This window comes from Lepeophtheirus salmonis, chromosome Z (genome assembly GCF_016086655.4).
Source record: "Lepeophtheirus salmonis chromosome Z, UVic_Lsal_1.4, whole genome shotgun sequence".
Taxonomy (NCBI): domain Eukaryota; kingdom Metazoa; phylum Arthropoda; class Copepoda; order Siphonostomatoida; family Caligidae; genus Lepeophtheirus; species Lepeophtheirus salmonis.
Genome location: NC_092584.1, coordinates 10,595,537 through 10,616,459, shown reverse-complemented (window position 1 = coordinate 10,616,459; position 20,923 = coordinate 10,595,537). Strand labels below are relative to the sequence as shown.

Below are 20,923 nucleotides of genomic sequence, written 5' to 3'. Positions count from 1 at the left end.
GGTAGGTCATACTTTTTACATATATGATAAAACTTCTTACTCCCAAGGTCAATATATACAACAGTGTATATAATATATGAGAGAGCAATGATGAAAATCCAATAAAGAATGGGTAGTTAAAAAAACAACAACTGAAAATGAACATGGTACCCCTGATAATAAGGGTTACACTACGTCTTTTCTGAGCAAACACGAATATTCAAAAGGGGTTTTGAATATAATTGAATCTATTTCAGAAAGGTTGTTGACTACTCAGGAATTAAATAATATTGACAACCACTAAAGAAAAAAAAAATCCTTCTTTATACTACCAATTACAAATTAAGGTACCAGCTGAAAAGCACACTGAATTTACATCATTGTATGTGAGCAGCATTGTTTATACTAATAACTAAAAAAAAAAGCCTACTCCCCCTGAGAGTATAAACACAAAAAAGGAATGAAATATTGTTATCTTTTCAAAAACAGTTATAACAAACAAACATTTGTAGAAAGTTGAATTTTTTAAATTCCATCATAGTTGCAGTGAAAAGAGCTTGTAGGGAAGGACAAGTAAAAGCTATGATACAAGGAATTCAGCTGATGGCACCGACATCAATCATTAAATATTCATACCCTTTTCTTTTGCACAAATTATAATAACAATTAATTGTACAAAGGATTAACCCATAAATATTTTTTTATTGATACGTATAATTGTGTTTTTTTCAATATATATTAATTTTTTTTTTTCGTAAATATGTATAGAATGCCCTTTTAAATTAGTCAAAAGATTTACTTTTACAAAAAAAATAAAAAAAAAAGATTTTTGTATAACTAAAGAACGATTTTGTGTTTATACACATGTACTTTTTTGGTCGATTGATGGAAGTCATAATTTATATTGGTATATTCTATGCAAATAAATGGATTGGCAGAAAATATATTTGTATAAATTAATTATAAGAAAAAAAAACTAAGGAAAAAAAATAAAAAAAATCTCCAGTGTGTACAAAAATTATTCTTGGTTTCTTGATATGATATTTTTTTTCTATTTTTGATACAACGTTAGAAACAATTGGCGTGAAGAAGGGAAAGTTTTTGTGTGTGTGGACAGGTAGTCGTAGTAGTTTGTAGGAGTCATTGATGATCCATGGATAGATGAAACCATGCGCGCCAATACTCTTCTTCAACTTCTTCATTTGTGAGAACTCCATTAGTAAAATGTATTTAAGACTTAATGCTGTGAGCTTTCTTTCGTTTTTTTTAAGTTTTTTATCGTTTTTATTGTTTTTATTGTTTTGCCGCTTAGTCATCACCTCCCATGAGCTTGAAGTTGTGAACTTTTTTGAGCTTAGGAATAATGAACTTCCCTCTCATGTCAGAGACTTCCATTTCCAATTCATGGATTTGCATATCACGTACCTTAACATCATGTTCAATGTCATACTTTGTGCTCTCCGTCTCTACCCACCTATAAGAAATTTGGGTCATTAAAAAAATTAGCAGCTAATATATTACAGTATATTTCAAACAATTTATTGATTGCAAATATTTCCCTTTATCTGTTCAATTGGCAATAGAAAATGGCTATAAATATATATATATGTTTATAGAATATGAAAATTCCTACCTCTCGTAGTATTCCTGGACAATGGCTTTGAGATCATCAGCGCTCAAGCCTTCAAGACTCTTTGGCTCTCCCAAACGGGCTACAATATCAGCTGGTATTCCCATGGTATGTTCTCACACGCAGACTTTGAAGGCGCTCCTCTAAAAAGAATAAATATTTATTTATAGAACACCGTGGTCACTTATAGTATTGTGTATTTGGCAAAAAAAAGTCTATTCTCTGGATACTCTGTACTGACTCCCTTATTTAGAGTTTGACACTTCTTTATTTCTTTATTAGAGTTGAAGAATAACTATTTACCTTAGTTGAATGGGAGGAGATGGACTACTACAAAAGATTTCCAACATTAGGAAAAAGTTAAAATATTGCGCATGTACATGACTCTTGGGTGGGTCAAAAGTGCGCGACCGGATGAACTTTCTCTTATTGTCTTTTTTTTGGTGTGTCTTTATTGTTAGCGTATATTATTATATATTCCTTTTCTTATTCATTTGATCAGATCACAATAATAATAATTGGGGTATATTATAGTCATTTATATGTGTAATAGTGGAACAGGTGCCAAAAAACCTTGTGCAATCAGTGTAGGGCGGGCAATAAGCCAAAGTCTCTTCAATTTTGAGTGGTCAAATATTATCCAAGTATCAAAATAAAAAGAGTATGTAGGTGGACAAAACTAAAATTTTAAATAGATAAATGATATAAAGAGAGAGAGAGAGAGAGAGAGCAATCTTAGCACCAAGAGAGACCCACATTCCTAATTTATCTATCCATATATTTGCATGATTGAGCATTGAATCATAAATGTAGCTGTCAATGCAATTCCATGTACTGTAAAGGAGGAGGGTGCGTCAGGTTGTTCAATGTCTTTTGACTTGGGAAAGTCTCTCTTTCCACATCCAATAGTTGGAGCAAAATTCAAAATCAGGAAGATAGTCATATTATTTTTTTAAACATTCCCATTTTTTTTGACCATTTGGAATAGAATTATTCCGATAGAATAGTTTTATTTATTTTTACTTTTAAAAGGTGCATCTACAAATATCCATTTTTGGACATTGATTTTTACAACCCATTTATGTTGTCAAGATATCAATATTTTTGTACGGGTTCTGGTACCCAAATTTGTATTGGTAATTGGATATTTTTCCACACATTTTTGACTAACAATTTAAAATGAAAAAGGGCAACTCAACTGTTCAAAAGAAGTGTCTGCAGAATTTATGTTTTGGTTAGGTGAGGAGGGGGTTGGGGAAGAGATCGCTATCTCATAAACTATTATTATTATTTTTTTTTTCAAAAAACAATTTTTTGGACGGAGTAAATTGCAGAATTTTGGAAGTATCGTAATATTTTAAATGTTTTATCCTATTACATAAGAACAATATTTTGGTCCTTCAGCATAAAAATAATATATTACTTTACAAATAATACGTTCTACAAATATCAATATCAATTGTTATTTCTACACAAACAGAAACTTTTTGGGTCATTTAAATAAGTTTGTCAATATAGGTCTGTACGGGTCAATGGGTAGAGGATATGTGTCAGACGACTCAACAAGTAAAATGGATTATTTACGTGATAAGTTATATTTAAAGGGGGAAAAATGGGGAAAAAATGTTTAGGCACATATTTTTAAATCAAATATAGATATGTAAAAAAAAAGTGTCTGATTAGATGTGTCTTTTTTCATCTTCCCAGTTTCTAAAACGATAATCGTTCAATTAGTATCGAACCTCTCCAGCACTCTTTGGTATCTTTTGAGGAGTCGCTCCAGACCAATAGGTATTCAAAAAGTTATGTAATCGAAGAGTCAATTTTTGTAGAATGAAATGGCATACAAGTACTGTCTACAATACCAGTCTAATAGATACTGGTCGTAGTACTCGCCATTGCACAGAATTATCCATTTTGCTTTTAATATATAAAAGATAACTCCCAAACAAATCCTTCATGATACTCTTCGTTTTTCATGAGCACAACTTAAACGAAGTTACTCACTCAATATTTAAACCTTCTTTCCTCAAGAAAAAAAAATAAAAATAACATTTTGGGGAAAAAATATATAATTTGATGAGCCACAGAGTACTTCCTTCTTGCTAAACCTCATTTAAAATCACATTCATTCTTTTAAATTGTCTTTTTTAATATGGGTTGATTTAAACTCTATATTATACGGTGTATACGGTGTTTTTTTGTGGTAGGAAATAAATATACCCGTTGACTTTTTTCAAATACATATAATTGCTTTTTTCCTCGCTAGATGACACTTGAACAATGTTATATATATACTTTTTCACGACAATGAGTTAGATTTATTACAAAAGAACAGATTGTATCTAAAGGTCACAAAATGAAATGCACTAATTTATTTAAAGGAATATCCTTTTAAATTGAAGCAATCAAAAGTTGATGTTCTTATAAATACCCAGGTGTCTAACTTTGTTTTATTAATAAAGATAGTAACGTTTTTAAATGCGTCGGTATCCCGATTACACTATAGTATCGGTATACCGCACATCAAGTGCAGTATTTTTTTATCTTCAGAGTTTTTCGTAGGTGTAAACCCCATTAGAAATCCAATAAAACAACCCTAGTGTTTGGATATTTAACTTTAGTAAGGCAGAACTAATGAACATGTGTGTGTTGATTATTTTTTAATATCCCGATGACGTCAAAATGCTTTAAGAGCAATAAGTCTTTCTATGTCTAAAATAGGCTTTGTTGCAAAAAAACAAAAAAAAAAAAAAAAAAACCTTATTTATGATAAAAAATTATAACTAACTTCAGCTTACTCATGAAAGATTTATGTGTGTACGTTTATAAAAGGCTACATACTTAATGATTTGCCCATACTTTTGCAGGTATGTACATACATTGTAACGCACTAGCTAACTAATTTCAAAGAATTACTAAGTTAAAACGATGAGTCTTGTGTTAGGTAAGACACATTAGTTTGCATTTCAAAATAAAATTATAGTCATTTAACTGTTCATTTCACTTCAATATTCATCATTAATGTATTTTTATAACACTCGAAAAATAATTGAATCTTATAGTTGAAACAAGAAAATAAATTTTTACGAGTGGCTTGATCTAAACATAGATATATTGAATCAAATTAAATACTTATTTTAATAATTTGTTGTCAACTTTAAAGTCCCTTTGTGAGATAATTTAAAAGTCTATGAATTCAGAATTAATTACATATATAAATTATGTACAAAGCTAACACATGGGCTTAAAAGTCCCGGGCATCACACATAGATGACGCTTTTTCTATTTATTCATCTCATTTTTAGTTAGTAACCAACTTTCAAAAGACAGATGTCAAAATTTCATGACAATTTGGTCTTTACGTAATGAGCTACTGTGCTAAGAGTGTCGCTCATTTTGTTATTTATAAAAACAATGGGCCAAGAACAATTTCGTGTTTTAATTTGATACTAATTCTTGATGTGAAAAAATACAGTATAAGCTAAGCAATGGCTTGAAAAGTGTTATGAGTGCGGCGTTCCATAAAGGTAATACAATAATAATAATTTAAAAAAAAGTAAATTTTGATTAAAAGAAACGTGTTTTCTTTTTTAACTTTTCAGCCCATCTGTTATAACATTGGTTCAGTCATTGAGATATAAAGTTTAAAATTCAACTTAAGCACGAGTACTGGTGGAGTTACATGATTTTCAGAGGAGAAATTTTATTTAAATTACGCAAAAGACTAAGAAAAGGGTTTTTTATGAGGAAATATTAGATTTTGTATTTGTTTTCGAAATAAAAATCAGATTTTATTTCAATTTCGTTTTTTAAATACTTTACGAATTTCCTTTTTTTAATTGAACTTATTTCTAAAGATCTTTAAAAATCTTCTTTCTTTTTTATGAAATAAAGAATCTATGTTCTTTTTTAATAACTTTACTTATGCTTCACCTTAAGGACCTTTTTTGGGAAAAAAAAGATATACTGTGTGTGGACCTAAAACTTGCAGTAGTATTTAACTGCAATTTTACTCCCGTTATTTTAATTGAAAAGTTTTATTACGCAGCCAAACGACAGTTAAAAACCCGATTATTTTTTTTATTCCATGATTCTAAGTATAAAAATGTACGATCAATAACAATAAAGGCAGCTCTGATGTTAGTTCGGAGAAGGCTGGAGATTCCTTGGCATTCCCTTGCAGAATGCATTTAACATCAAGATGTCCATTTCAGGGCCATACAGCCAAGAAGAACCAAAAAAATTCCCTCAACAATATGCCTGACCTGCTTTAATGTGGCCCTCTTCCATCCCTGACCTGAGCCCTCCGAACTTTACACTTTAAGGTGCAATGGAGAAAAATGTCTGCCTTGAAAACGTGGTACGCCAGGGACACGTCCTTCATCGTCAAAAGCTGCCAATCTGTTTTACAGCCTGGCATGTCTTGTGAAGAAGGGCATATTGAATAAAAGATAAAGCTTCATTTAGTATATAAAATATATATGCAACTGGATTTGGGCTATCTTTTCTAGATTTGATGAAAATCCAAATTATGTACCTGTTGTTTTATTAAATTAATTTCCTCTTTTTTTAAAATTACTTTTGCAAATAAAATTTATTGTAATGACTGGGTATGAGCCCTGTGGCTTCCCTGTCACTGTACGTTTGCCCACAAGCCAGATATACTTCAAAAAGCATTATGATTCGGTTACCTCTCTTCTCCTTCTCCTCTATGTGCACAAATATAATGCTCATGTGGCTCTTGGTCAAAAAGATTCAAAATAGATTTCCATTATTTAATTCTGATGAATTTTTTTTTGTTCCTTTTATTTTATTACTCTTATAGTTTGACATTCTTCCCCATGAAATTACTTCAACACAACTTGTTTCAAAACAAAATTATGTTGAATAAAAACTTTGAACTTTTTTATTATAATTTCAACATCTACAGGGAGCGGGGATCAAATTGTCGCCTACTTTAAACCTTGATAACTTGAAGACGACATTATCAAATAAAAAACCGGTAGCCAAATAGGAAAGCTATTTTTGTCAGCTGACGAACCGTAGTTCAGTTAGCATCATGCCGTCATCATATGAGGAGATAAAGAGCTATAAGTGGAAGGAGGAGCTTTCGAGGTCCGCCGTAGTCATGACATTGGTTAATAATGGAGGTGAAATCTCCAATTCAACGATTGATTCAACCTTAGGAGTGAATTTAAGGTCTGTTCAGCGTATTGGTAAGAAGCTAGAGGACACTTGAGACGTTGATGCCACCATAAAGAGGGCACCCAAGGAGGAGGGCGCCGACAGGAAGGTCAGGGACACCAACTTTGTCGACAAGGTGAAGAAGATGGTTGAGGATAACCCTACCAGGTCCATGAAGGCCATGGCGAGAGATCTAGGCTGCCATGAGTGGCAATAGGACTCAGCATCCTGCCATGTGTCCAAAATCTCCATGCAGTGGTTAACCGAGAACTGTTATGACGTCGTAACCAAGGATTTGTGTCCTCCTAACTCTCCCGACTTTAATCTTTTGGACTATTTTGTCTGGGACTATGTCGAGAAACATACCAACAGACATCCCCATAGCACCAAGGCCAGCCTGATAGACTCCATCCAGGAGGTATTCGGCAACATAGAGAATAGGATGGTCAGAAGAGCCTGCGTCCGGTTCAGTGGCCGTATTGAGGCTGTTATTGATGCCAACGGTGATTATATCGAATGAATGGCTACTCTATACCTATATACTCGTCATACTTTTGATTTTCAATAAAAAAGTTAAAAAGTGTATATTTTGTGTTGTTTTTTTGTAGAAAAATATTTTGGCGACAATTTGATCGCCGCTTCCTGTATGTACATACATGGTTCGTCAACACGGAAACAATTTTGAACAAAAATCAAGCACCTTTGAAAATCCCAATATTTCATAGACCTATTTGAGTCAATTTATAGACTTAGTGCTCAAAAATGTGGGACAAATTATGGCTACAGTTTATAACTGTTATTTGATTGCAGATTGGCCTGGATATGGCCCCTTTTAAATAAAATCTGTCAATTTCTTATTCTTTTATTTTAAAGATCACTTTTAGCTACTTTAAGTGAAATTTACAGCGCGTTCATCCGGTTAAAAAAAATAGTTTGCTTGAAGAATACAAATTTTATTCACATTGCAATTTGGAAAAAAAATATTATGGCTTGCTTTTATGTTGACAAGTTGGATATGTAATTATATTGGGGTGGTTAGACTAGCAAAATTTATGACGAAAGAAATGATAAACAATTGTTTCTATAAGATGAAATGACTTTAGATACACCATTTTTTTTTTACTAATATTTATTTCTTAGTTATAAAATTTAATTGCATGTTGTTAAACTTTTAAAGGAATTTTATTAATGTGATTGTATACAATGTGTTACTTAATAAGAAATAGAATTCTTGATACTTGAATTACAAATAGCATGTAAACAGTATTTGATTTCGAAAAATTTCGATACACAATCAAGTAATACTAGATCAAAAAATATGAACTTTGTTTTGTCCTCGGATTGAGACTTTACTCCCTCAATTACTTTTATCTTGAGAAAAATGAATATGACCATGAAACTTGAAATTTATGTTTGTGTCTACTACATAGTGTTTATTTGAAAATGATTTCTTACAACATGTACATGATTTAGTTTCATTTTTCTTCTGGAAGGATTGAAATAAAAGACAAAACCATAAAAAATAGTTTGTAGAAACATGTTTTCGGATTCAAATAGTATATTATTATTATTATTTTTTTTTTTTCTGAATTGGATAAAGTGCCTTCAAAATAAAAATTAAGAAAATAACAAAAAATGAACTTTTTCTTCGAAAGTCTAATAAATTTAGAATTTTTTTTCACAATAAAAGAAAATGAAAGTTTTTTGTAAAGTGAAGAAATACAATAAATAAAATATTTTGTCAAGTAGACTTGAGCATTGTCAAGGTATATTGATTTCCTTGACGATGATTTGACGTAATGCACTGTTTTCAGTGAGAAAATCAATTATTAATCTACATCATTGATGATCCAAAGGGATAGGAATATTCGCCTGGTATAAGAAAATTTTTACTGAATGAGGACAGTAATTGCTGATTCTGTCTTAAGTACCCGCGTTAATTACTTTACCCAACTTCTTTTTGAACGAGTCATATCATGCATTTAAGTATTTTTACGATACAACCATTAGTTGTAAAACTTCAAGGGTTCGGCGGGCACCCAGGACAACCTCAGAATGTCCTAGGTGCCCACCGAACCCAAGGGCATTATGGGTAAATGCTGGAGCTGATCGATGTTTAAAGAGATTTTATTGCGATACAGTGTTTTGTGATCTCAGAGCAGTATAGGTAAATACTTGTGCTTATTAATGTTTAAAGAGATTATATTTAGTTGCTGTGTTTTGTCAGCTCAGGACAGTATAGTTAAATACTAGAGCTAATATATGTTTTAAGAGATTTTAGTGAGATTTTGTATTTTTTCAGCTACAGGCACTATCTATAACTACAGGAGCAAATCAAGTTTTAAATTCACGAATTTAATCTATTTGTGGTTCTAAGTTTTTGGCATTCACAACTGATTTGATGTTGAGGCATATAGCGTATAACTAAAAAAATTATTTTTTATTTACAGATTGTTCCTGTATCTGTTCTTTGTTATTGTACTTGGAGGAACTTGTGAAAGAAGCGCATTATTGTCAGACTATATGATTGCAGAAAAAGTTTCTGGACTAGGTAAGTAGTACATATAAAACGTCTACACAAATTTGTTGCCTTCACAAAAAATGAAAACAGGATTTTTATTTTTTAGAAGTACTTCCTTTAAATGAACTACATAGAGAGTTATGTATGTTTTATCATTATTACTATTGTTTTTTATTAAGAGCAATTAGCTCATATTAGCATTGAGAGATCATGCATACATTCATGCATGTAAGTATGTAGAATGAACATACTTATTTATCAATTATGTTATTTTTACCCCTACTTGAATAACGAGAAATCCTTGGCATAGGAAACATAAATAGTCTAAGCTTTTTTTTTACAATTGTGATGATCATTATTTCTACATAGTGTTGATACAAGAAATTGTATATATAACTATATAAAAAATGATTTAAAAAGCTTTTCAAAGAGTTATTGCATAATTTGCTTTAATTTTTGACCTATTTTCTGTTGGCTGCATAATTTGTTTTTATGATTTGCTATTAAATTCCTTGGATCTGTTTGATTTGTCATTTACTATATGAAATAGTGATGTATCAAATACCTACCTTTAAAAACTATCCACATCATTTCTTTTAAGTAATATTTTTATTCGATACATCATTACTATAAAATTAGTGATCAATGTAATAAATAGGTTGTGTACAATATATGATAATAAACATGGCGTAATTTGTTCAAGGATATTCAAGTAACAATCAAAATTCAGTTGAAACCTTTTTATGAATAATTTAAAAACCGGTCAGATTTTAAAGTTTTTTTGCTTTTGACTTCATTACTCGAACCTGTGTTTAACTCAAGTACAATAAAATTTGAAAAAACCTATCAACATATGTTGACTTGATTTATTTCGAGATTATATCAAAACAGTTCAATTTAAATTACATATAAATGGACAAAGTTGGTGTACAGGTTAAATTTTCAGGGCACGTGGTTGTTCTATATAAAGGTTTAATATGAATATCTGCAGATGGGAAAACTATCTACGGACCCTTAAATGGGTCAGTTTCATCTATAGCGAAACATATTGGTAAATGAATCACAAGATATATTATTTGTAGCCTCTAAAATCGGCCCAGCTTTCTTAAAACAAATATTATCTTGGCTTTCCAAAGTTTCCAACCTTGTATCGAGACCAATGAGGTAGAGTTCAATGTCAATTATAAAAAATGAATGAAAAATGTATACATAATCTTTGTTAAAAAATCAATTCGGTGATTTTTATGCGAAATTTACACCAAACTTTAAAAAGGTGAAATTTTGCTTCTTTTTTTTTTTGTCCACTCATTAGTATCATTGTTGTCAATTTTTCGATGACAATATTCCAGAGGACACTATTAACGCGGACAATGATTTCATTTACACAAGACTTGCTCAAACACACTAGTTTAAAGATGGCCAATGAAAAATTAAAAATATTTTATTTATAGTTAGTTTTTTTATGTTAAAATTCTAAACTAAAACGATCTTCTATAATATATATATATATATGATAAGTAAATTTCTATTTTAAACCCTCTTTTTATACAACATTTTTTATTGTTTTCCGTCCATGTGATGTAAATATCATCAATCCTGCGACCCCTTTTGACTCTTTTCAAATTGTCATATAATTTAACTTGCTAAAATACTGATTTTGGTAGATATAAAGCATTTTTTTCAAATGTTTGACCTTGTGATTTATTTATTGGCATTCCCATTGCTAACTTGCCACGTTTCTTCTTCAACTACAATAAAAATCATAGTAAGAGTAACTCGCTAATCCTCTTCTTCCTTTATTTGCCTAATTCTTTTTTTTTATTCGTATTTCATATACGTTCTCCCTTTTTCCGTTAGGATAATAATTTCTTTTTTGGATTTAAATTTTTTTTCATACATCTTGAATCGACAGCCCATATCTTTAAAAAAAATTTGAAACACAGGGAATCGATCTTGTTTGATGAAAAAAATAAACTTATTTCTAAAAAAAAAAAAAGCTTGATCTCCAGAGCCCAGGAATTTGAAACAGAGCCTTGGATATGTAAAGCTTAATCATGTAAAACTTTTGTTTTATGTCGAAAGTCTGAACCTTCTCAGTTATTGAATTTTTTATGATTGTTTTTCCAAGCAGGACGAATGGAAATCTGACACACACATAATTATTTTAATTATACAGGATATTTAATATTTATTTATGGTCTATTTTATGGCTTTTTGAATGAAATTAACTCATTATTAGGGATTTTATGGCATATTTAATTGCTAAAATCTCCATCCCATGTAAATATCTAGGCAAACCAGTTTTGATCAAAAAATTTGTTAAAACATCTAAAAAAAAAAGAAATGTCAATAAATATCTGTGATTCAATAAAGCTAATGTAATGATGAGGACCCATGGGATTTTTTAATTTATTTATGATGTAATTTTATATTTTTTATGGTGAAAATTACTAATTGATGAATATCATATGACAAAATAAAAAATTAAATGACTTTTTACTGCCTAATGTAACAGATAACAAAGTAGGATGTAATATTATGGTGTGAAACTCATAAACCGATCTAAGACCGTTAATTTATTTAAAAATTTGATCCATCTTTCGTCAACAATAAAAATCAGTTTTGATCCATTCCTTTGTTTTCTGTAGAAAAAGAAATTTCAATACACGATGAAAATTTTGAACAAAGCGAAGAAAGAAATCGGTTTGGGACCAAGTCTCAATAGTAAATATAATTATTAATTTGTCAAAATAAACTGATAACATTAATGAATATAATTGATAATTAAAATGACTAACGTTACAATAATTAAATTAAGTATCATCGTATGAGTTGTTCATGTTACAAGTTGCCCATTTCATTAGATTGATAAGTTACATCCCCACTTGTACATGACATATACCTATTATTTGTAGCTTTAAAAAATCTAAAATACCTTTAATATTATTTCCAGGAATACTTCTCCTTTTGGCTCTCTACATTTCCTCTATTTCCAGCTGCCTAGCTACACTATACGGTACTCCACGTGTACTTCAATCCATAGCAGCCGAAAACATGTTGCCTATCATGAAATCCCTTGCCATTGGAGTAAGTTCTTTATTATTACATAATGATTCATCAATAAAAAGTAGTATTTTAAGTGATTACCTTGAAATGATATTATACATAAATGCAACAAACAATACTGTTGGAATAACAAAGCGTAAATTCATAGTGTAGGCCTGTAGGAATTTAGAGTATGTTATTATCACATCTATGCATATATAAAATAATTTTATAGACATACAAGTACGTATATACGGGGCAACCCCTATTTGACAACTAACACAAAAATGTGTTAAATAGATTTTCTCCTAAATAATCATTTGATTTTAATAAAAACCAATGTCAAAGAATAGCTGAATGAAAAAAATTAAAAATTATTTAATATAGCCCCCCTTGGCGTCAATAACGGCCTCGACTTGGCCTCAAAAAAGAGAAATTGTCTTGATGACAGTCTCCTTTGGCGGAATTCCTCCTGTATCTTATATCTCAGTTCGGACTTTGCGTTGCATGAAGATGTATTGGTATGTTGCACAACATTGGCTTACACAACGAAGTCCATGGGGTCTGGTGAGCTAAGAAGCCAAACACTGTGTCCAACAACAACAACAAAAACAGATCCAGGTAAACATTTTCTTTGCAGTGTGGGATAGAGCAGAGTATTCAAACTTTTTCAGTTCCTTTTTGACTCTCTAGAAAACGGACCTGTCCTGATTTAAAATGTTTGCAATCTCCACATTGTCTCGTCCGGCATGGCGATGACATCCTGACGTTGATTTTATTAGCTAAAATATAGCTATTGAAGTAAAAAAATTAAGAAAAATTATACTCCGTGTCTAGCAAGGAAAGAGACAATAATTATATTGCACGTTGTTATCTTTATTTTACCACACAACCTTTCACACAAAAAGAAGCAGAAAAGGCTCCAAAATCAATTGTTAATTGGCCAACTCTTCCCAATAATTGTTGACAATTGTTTACAACTTCCCAGGAACTCATTCTAAGTCAACCATTCCACGTTCAAATTACTGAATAGTAAAAATAAACAGAAAAATCTACAAATGACATTGAAATACATTGTAAACCTTTGTGTTTGTAAAATAAGGCAGTGTTTGATATTGATCCTTGAGTCTAACTAGAGGCCAACCAGGAATAGCCACTTGTTACTCTTGAATACTTCATACTTGTTGTTAGATGGATCTCCTCAAAAATTAAATAATAGTGTTAGCAACTTTGATAAATAAGAAAACACTTTACACATTATCAACTGCAAAAAATATCCGGAAAATTCCCACTGGTAAATTCCCACCTAAATTAATAAATCAATTAAAATACAAAAAATATAGTGCGTCGATTTTTTTGCACATCTATTTTCTATATATTTTCTAAATTAAGCTGTCAATTTTTAAATCTAACACGACACTCCAATACATTTTTAAAAACTTTAAAGATGACAAAACTGCTGGTCCAGAGGGTCTTGGAGGGAAAATTTTCACTAGTTGCATGGAAGAAATAACCCCTTTTTTAAGAAACACGGCACAAACAATTGAAAAAATAGGGTATCTCCCGAAATGTGTCACCAAGGGGAGAATTGTTTTAATCTACAAAAGAGGAGACGGAACAGGTATAAAATTAATGGTCACCCATCACTTTCCTTAATAAAACATATAAGATCCTCTCAGGTAACTTCTAAAATAGAACTTATTTTAAATAGGAAAATTGCTGCAGAGCAAAAGGTTTCTTGAAAAAGAGGAATATCTACAATATTTCTCGAAATATTCAGACTGGAATCGAATCGGTACAGAAAAGGAACTCTTTTGGAGCAATAATTGCAATAGATTTTAGTTAAGGTATTTGACCCCTTATCAAATTCTTTTATTCTTAAAGCGGTGAGAAGTTTTTTAACAAAAAAAAAAATGTTTATTCCCATTTGTGCAATGCTTTATAATGAAACATTATTTGTGTGGCTAGATAAATATGAAAGGGAGCTTATTTATTCGAAAAGAAGTTGTGGCCAAGGATGTCCTTCGGCTTCTTTACTATTCATTTTGGCGTTAAACAGCTTGTCCGCCACCATTATAAAAAAGTATGGAAGCTTTGGAATACAATTTCACGACACCAAACATGTTGTTGATTTATATGCGGAGGATATAAGTCTTATACTTGAAGCAAATTCTGAAAAACAATGAGTGAAAAGGATTGAAATAGTAATTAACTTCTTTACAAAATTCGGAGAGAAATCAGGACTGAAAATAATTAGAGACAAACAGGGATTCTTCCATTAGGTGCATCATAATTAGGTGCAGATAACAGAAAATATTATATGATGGCCTATGAAAAACCAAATTTAAGTACTAGGTATAGTATGAGAAAAAGATGGGGAAGAAGACTCCAATTGGTTGACCCTGAATCAAAAAATTCAATCAAAAATTAGGGGCTGGAGGTTTTTCATTCAGCAAAAAAGAATCGATGTTTACAATAACACGGTGATTCCATTGGTCGTTTATAAGGCTACTTTTCAACCCAGATTAGCAGAAGTTGCAATGAAGGAGGAAGGAAAGAGGCTAGGATAGTTGTTTCATCGAAGGTACATAGAATCAGTAAAAAGCACTAAATCTCAAATGGGAGGAGGACTGAGACTTTTATCAAGAATTTTACCTCAAATTTATCAAAAGATTTTAACTACATGACGACAAATTCGAATACTGAGTTGCGCTTTGCTATATCTTCTAGTACAGTTTATGGATGGTTGATGTTAGGATCTGAGAACATTAATTTATGTTTCAGCCTTGTTTCTCTCACAGGGTGCTAGCCAAAGAATTTTATGGCAGGCCAGTCCGCGATTCCACTCTGACTCTACTGTGGATATTATTTGTGAGAATTGTGAAAAGAAATATTTCTTATTTTTTAAGATAACTGACCCCAAGACAACTATAACTTTTAGCATCAAGACGGAACATATTTACTATTCACAATATGAATGAGAATAGTCCATTTAGACGTGGAAAATTCAAATTCCCCTTAATGAGGTCTGCAAACAAGCATGTCCCTCCAATGCCTTGGCACTTGACAATGTATCTTGGTGTAGCTACTCCAGAGGAGGTCGATAAAATTGTCATTAATTAACGTAAAAAAGTTGGATTTACTGAAATCATGGAAGACGAGTATCTTAAGCTCAATGAATGGAACGGTAGACGGTATACAATTCACAGCTCAGCTCGAAATCGCCAATGGACTTATTTATTTCGACTCTCCTTGCAAATACTTTTGGAAAATATACAATTCTACTATTCATGTATTCACTGATTACCCATCCATTAGGATTTTTAAAACTTTTATTATTATAAATATGAAAGACATGAATGAAAAGTTCGCACGATCAGTTTTATTATTTGGACCTGCGACCAATAGCTCAGACAACAGCAAGGCCTTACATTATTCTCTTTTAAATGCAAAAACACTCATTGCTCACAAATTAACCTATGAAGAAGAAATTTATAACAAGGACGTAAGACCCATTTTAACTTTATCTGCCGCCCGGTATGGAGTATTCAATATGAAAATTCCCAGTCTTGGCAATACTGATTGGCCCGAGGCAGGTGCTAACATTTTCTTCCTTAATACGGACTCTGCAAGCCATTTAAAAAACGTACACAAGATTGTAAGAAGGTACAAGAGGTTCAAATGTGGCAAAAGAACACCGTCATCCTCTTCCTCTACCGGAAGATTTAATTCAAAAATTGGGAAGAGGCATTGGATTTTCAAAGATCGATCTTTCACAAGCCCTACAATCAAATAAAATTCGGCCCTTTTAGTCAGCAAAGACTCGCTCTCAGCACACATAAGGAAGTGCTCTTAATTTTGGCATAAAATTTGGACCCGGATATTTTCGACAAATATTGGAATAACTGAAAGATAATTTATAAGGAGTGGATGTATATCTGTATAGCTGTGGGTCCACAGGCAACTGTATCATTGGGAAGTTACTCTAATTTGGAAAACAAACAGTGTTTAAAGAATTCTTTCCCTCCTTATGGTCCACTAAATCTACGCCGATCCATGCGGGGACCGAAGCCGATTAATAGATATTCCACTAAATTCGTTTTGCTTAAATGATTACACTTCATATATTTTTGATTATTATATTTTTGAGTATTTAATTTACATACGTTTGTTATTGTTGTTTCATAATTTATTGTTTAATAAAATTCATAATTATTGGGGAGGTGTCGTATATACATATTAATAATTACATACATGCTCAGAGCAGAACATATTTACATCAACGAACCCTTCCCTCTTTCCTTTATATTATGTGGACATACATTCTAAATACATTCAGTCTGAAAATAGTTATTGAATGTGAAATCAAACTTAACTCAAAGTCACAGAAACACCAATTAAACCATGTTTGAGATATAGTTGGTAAAACATTGTTAAACAGAAGGTTTTTTTTTTTAAATATTCCCTTAATTAGTCAGATGGAGTTGCACTGATGAAGTATGTTATAAGTAAACATTACAGTTTTATATTTACTCCATCTGACCTGAGAATTTGCTCTCATTTTTCACTAGGAACAACCCAGTATCGAACCTACGCACATTTAATCCAAGAGAATAATTTTGTACTTGGGGGTTGTCAATTTTTTAGACTTCAAAATAAAAAAATAAAAAAGTATTTGATGCGTCTTCCAATATTGTTAACTTTCAGAATAAGCACATCATTTGAAAACACTCTATTAGATTTCTTAATGTACATATATTAAAAAAGTATAAATCAAATAAATTTATTTTTACTTAATAATTGTAAACATCCAAATATTTCAAAGACATATTTGAGTCAATTATAGGCTTTTTATTCAAATTTGTATTATGAGTTAAAATAAGTAAAAATTTTAACTATAGTTTTGAAGCATCATTCTTTAAAAAGAAATAAAATCCATCCTTTTTTCAGTCATTTATTGTAAAGATCAATTTTGCATCTTTAAGTACAATTTTCGACGCATCCAAGAATGTAATAAGAAACATTTGTAGATAGAAATTGACGCTAATTTGTCAAAAAATATTAATGTAATTCACACTCAATTTTGAGAAAAATCATTATTCCTTAATTTTTGTGCTGACGTGCCTGCCGCACATATACAAATGTATGTATATAAACAAATACAAAACACAAATCACTCTTACAAATCTTGATATTTTTTTTGTTTTGAGAAATCCATAAAGCATTTGAACCGTGAGAAAAGGACAAAAAAATTAATAATGTGAAAGCATTCATTTTTTACTTTATGAGCGCTACTGTTACCTTGCATATAGTTTTAGAAAGCAGTGCAATCAAGTAGTCCTGCATTACTTCATTCAAGAAGAATTAATAAAATAAAACATTTACAAATTGCACGTAATGGTTGTCTAATTTTAATTATCCTTTTCAAAAATATTCATATTTTTTATTAATAAAGCTAGTTGGTCAAAATGGATGTGCCTTAAAGTCATTTTTAGGCTAAAAATTGAAAATGTCTATGAATAATGCTCAGCGTGTCATATCTACAAAAATATATAGTCAAATCTCGATATAAGACATTCGAAGATAATAAATATACTCCGATCGTCAAAGTTTTCTCTGATATCCATTTTTTGTTCATCAAAATACTTTGGATTAAACAAACATGAAATAAAAACTCCGCATCAAGTTAACTTGTCTCCCTCTTTTGAATGGAAATTTCATAGGAATTCATGAGTCCGATGATAAAATTTAAAATGAAAAAATATGCCCTTTTTTATAGGTGCAAATCGTAAGCTGGGGCAAACATTTTTTCTCTTTTTGAATTCAATTCCCATTAATTTTCAATGAATTATCCAGCCCCCCTACAAAAAACTTATAATAACAAAAACAACAAAGGTATATATTACTGAATTTATCAAAATCAATATTACATTTCCATCATAAAGGTTTGGTAGTATTCGATTAACTACATAATTATTCAAAGATAGTAGTATAAGTAACACTTTGGTTTAAAAAAAACTTTTCACTGCAAAAATTAGAGGGGTTTTTTTCCGGATTTGACTGTATATAAGAAGTTATTTGACAATGCTCATATTGAAAAAAAAAAAAAAAAAGGATTAGATATCTTTTATATCTATAAAGTAAACTTAACCTTCTTTTAGCGAAAACATTCTTTTTATAGCACGGTTAAGAATTGGCTTACCAAAAATCCGAAAAGTAAAACGTATTTAGGTTCACAATAAACAGTTGAATGATTTTAATAATTACATCATTTACAATTTGTATCATTTTTTGTAGCTATTCCATATATTTTGTAGTTGTAAATATCAATTAAATACTTGTACAAATATAACTCGGTGTAAAAATAACTCTATATTTTAGAAATATCCTAAAACCATGAGTTTGGGGTTTTAAAAAGATATTACTCGTTATTTTTATACTAAAACAGTAAATTGAAAACAATCGAAAAAAGGAAGGAAAAAAAAATAGGGTTCAAGAAATCATAATGAAAAACAAAGAAACAACTAATAAGTAAGTGAGTTAACTAAATCCACTAAACTTTGGTTAAAAAATGCTAAATATACTGATAATATCCTAAAGAGAGCATTATTGTGTATATAAAGAATTGTATATACTCAATTCTCAAGTCATACTCAAGTGCGACAGAAGTTTACTGAAAAGTATTGTCGATAAAATGAAGATTTAAAGAAATAAGAAGTATTTATACAAAACTCTTACAGTAAAATATACAACTTCACTAACAGAGGCTTGATTGAGGCCTAATAACTCCAAAAATTCCGGGTGTTCCCGCTATTTTATTTATAAAATAAATAGTTAGATAGTTGTTTGTGAAATCAAAGCAGAATGAAAGAACAAATAAATATGTCAGCCTTAGTGAAAGCAATTTCTTTTGAAGGAGATAAATTAAGAAACTAATCAGATGATTAATGTGGGCTTTTTCTTTTCATTTTTAAAAAATATTTTGTCATTAAGTCAAAATTTCAGACTATTTATTTCTAGAAGGTTTCATGATACAGATGTATTAAAGTTCTATCAAAACTGCCCTAGGGAAAATTGCCTATGAAAGATTGTCTTAGAGAAAACAAATATAAATTCGCTTACTATCATTTATGACAACTATCGAAACATATTTGTTTGTTCTATCCCCGAAGGGAGTACCTTCAAATGTGAGTAGTATTACTGCAATACAATTTTCCTACAATTTTTTAAATTCAATCCAACCTTCAATGAAATGAATCGAGAAGATTGATAATGAGGGGGGAGGGGGCAAATATCATAGGGCCTCTTAAAACGTGGTTGAATACCTTCCACCGTTGGATTGGCCCGGGAGTAGTGTAACGTTCCTAAAAATCGCCACCAATTCATCCAAGAAACCCATCTACTACCAAAAATTGTTCCAAGATCTCGGGTTACGTGGTGGAAATTGGGATACACCTGGATCCTTAAAATCAATATCAATCTAGGGGTACCCTCAACTACCCCGTACTTCGAACTATTTTTTTATATTTGAGGGGATCATTGGAGGTATGTGATGCTCTAGCAGTTTTTTTAACTAGGACACCGGTCAACCTGAGAGCTTTGAACTAGGTTGTGCTCTTAAAGGGGTTCATTGGATGTATTGGATCAAGTGGTTGTGGTTTGGAAACAATACTTATGCCCAATTCGGGGGTGGAGAGTATTCAACCATATTCTAAGAGGTCCTAAGCTATTTACCCCCCCCCCCTCCTACTCCTCCTATATATTGCGTTAATATTACTCACACTTGAAATGAAACAGCCAAATATGTTTTGATTTTTCTCATAAATGATAGTAAGTGAATTTATAATGCATTATTATTCATCTTGAAGTTTGAACAAAATACGGCAATTTTCTCTACGGCAATTTTCCTCCTTGGCAATCTTCCAGCGCAATTTTCCCCATGTCGGTTTTCCGCGCATGATGTATTATATATGTAAATTTGTAGAATTCTGACACATATCTTTAAAAAACAATTTTACAAGTATCGGCTGTCTGTTTATTCCTCATATTTTTCCGCATGTTTTACAGAAGGGACCGAATCAAGTTCCATTCAATGCACTATTGGTTATATCTGGAATCACACTTATATTCATAGGAATCGGAGAGATCAACCGCCTTGCAACTCTAGCCACAATGCCATTTCTTATCACATATGGGGTCATCGAATATTCTTATTTTGCTCTATGCATGCAATTTGATCTTAATCAAAGACGTTTAGCCAAATACCGTTCATCTGGCATTTGCTCTCCTCCAACATTTGTCACGAGGAAGTCGGACGATGAAGAAGGAACGGGATCCAGCGTTGTCTCCGAAGATGGAAGCAATCCTTCAGATAAAAAGACCCGGAATGAAGAATTTGAAGAGCTTCTTGAAAAATATAACCTAGATGAAATTGAAGAAAAACCTCGGACTTTCATTTCACCTTTCTGTAACCGTTGGTTAAGCCTTGCTGGTGTGAGTCATTTTATTATATCTAAGTATAAACAATCAGATACCTCTGACATCTAATATTCTATTATCGT

General features: G+C 31.2%; 2 protein-coding genes across 2 annotated transcripts in view; one reads left to right on the top strand and one right to left on the bottom strand.

Moving 5' to 3' along the window:
• Window positions 1–20,923, top strand: part of LOC121130147 (solute carrier family 12 member 8) — a 43,870-nt gene that overhangs the window by 9,001 nt on the left and 13,946 nt on the right. The window contains exons 5-7 of the mRNA XM_040725873.2: window positions 9,247–9,347; window positions 12,271–12,404; window positions 20,430–20,855. Coding sequence (XP_040581807.1) covers window positions 9,247–9,347; window positions 12,271–12,404; window positions 20,430–20,855 — 661 coding nt within the window. The remainder of the gene's footprint in view (window positions 1–9,246; window positions 9,348–12,270; window positions 12,405–20,429; window positions 20,856–20,923) is intronic.
• Window positions 662–2,050, bottom strand: LOC121130148 (troponin I). Its single transcript, XM_040725874.2, has 3 exons — window positions 1,913–2,050; window positions 1,613–1,752; window positions 662–1,453 (listed from the first exon to the last, which is right to left on the bottom strand). Exons 2-3 carry the CDS (start codon window positions 1,714–1,716, stop codon window positions 1,288–1,290), a joined length of 270 nt encoding a protein of 89 aa, XP_040581808.1. The 5' UTR covers window positions 1,717–1,752; window positions 1,913–2,050; the 3' UTR covers window positions 662–1,287.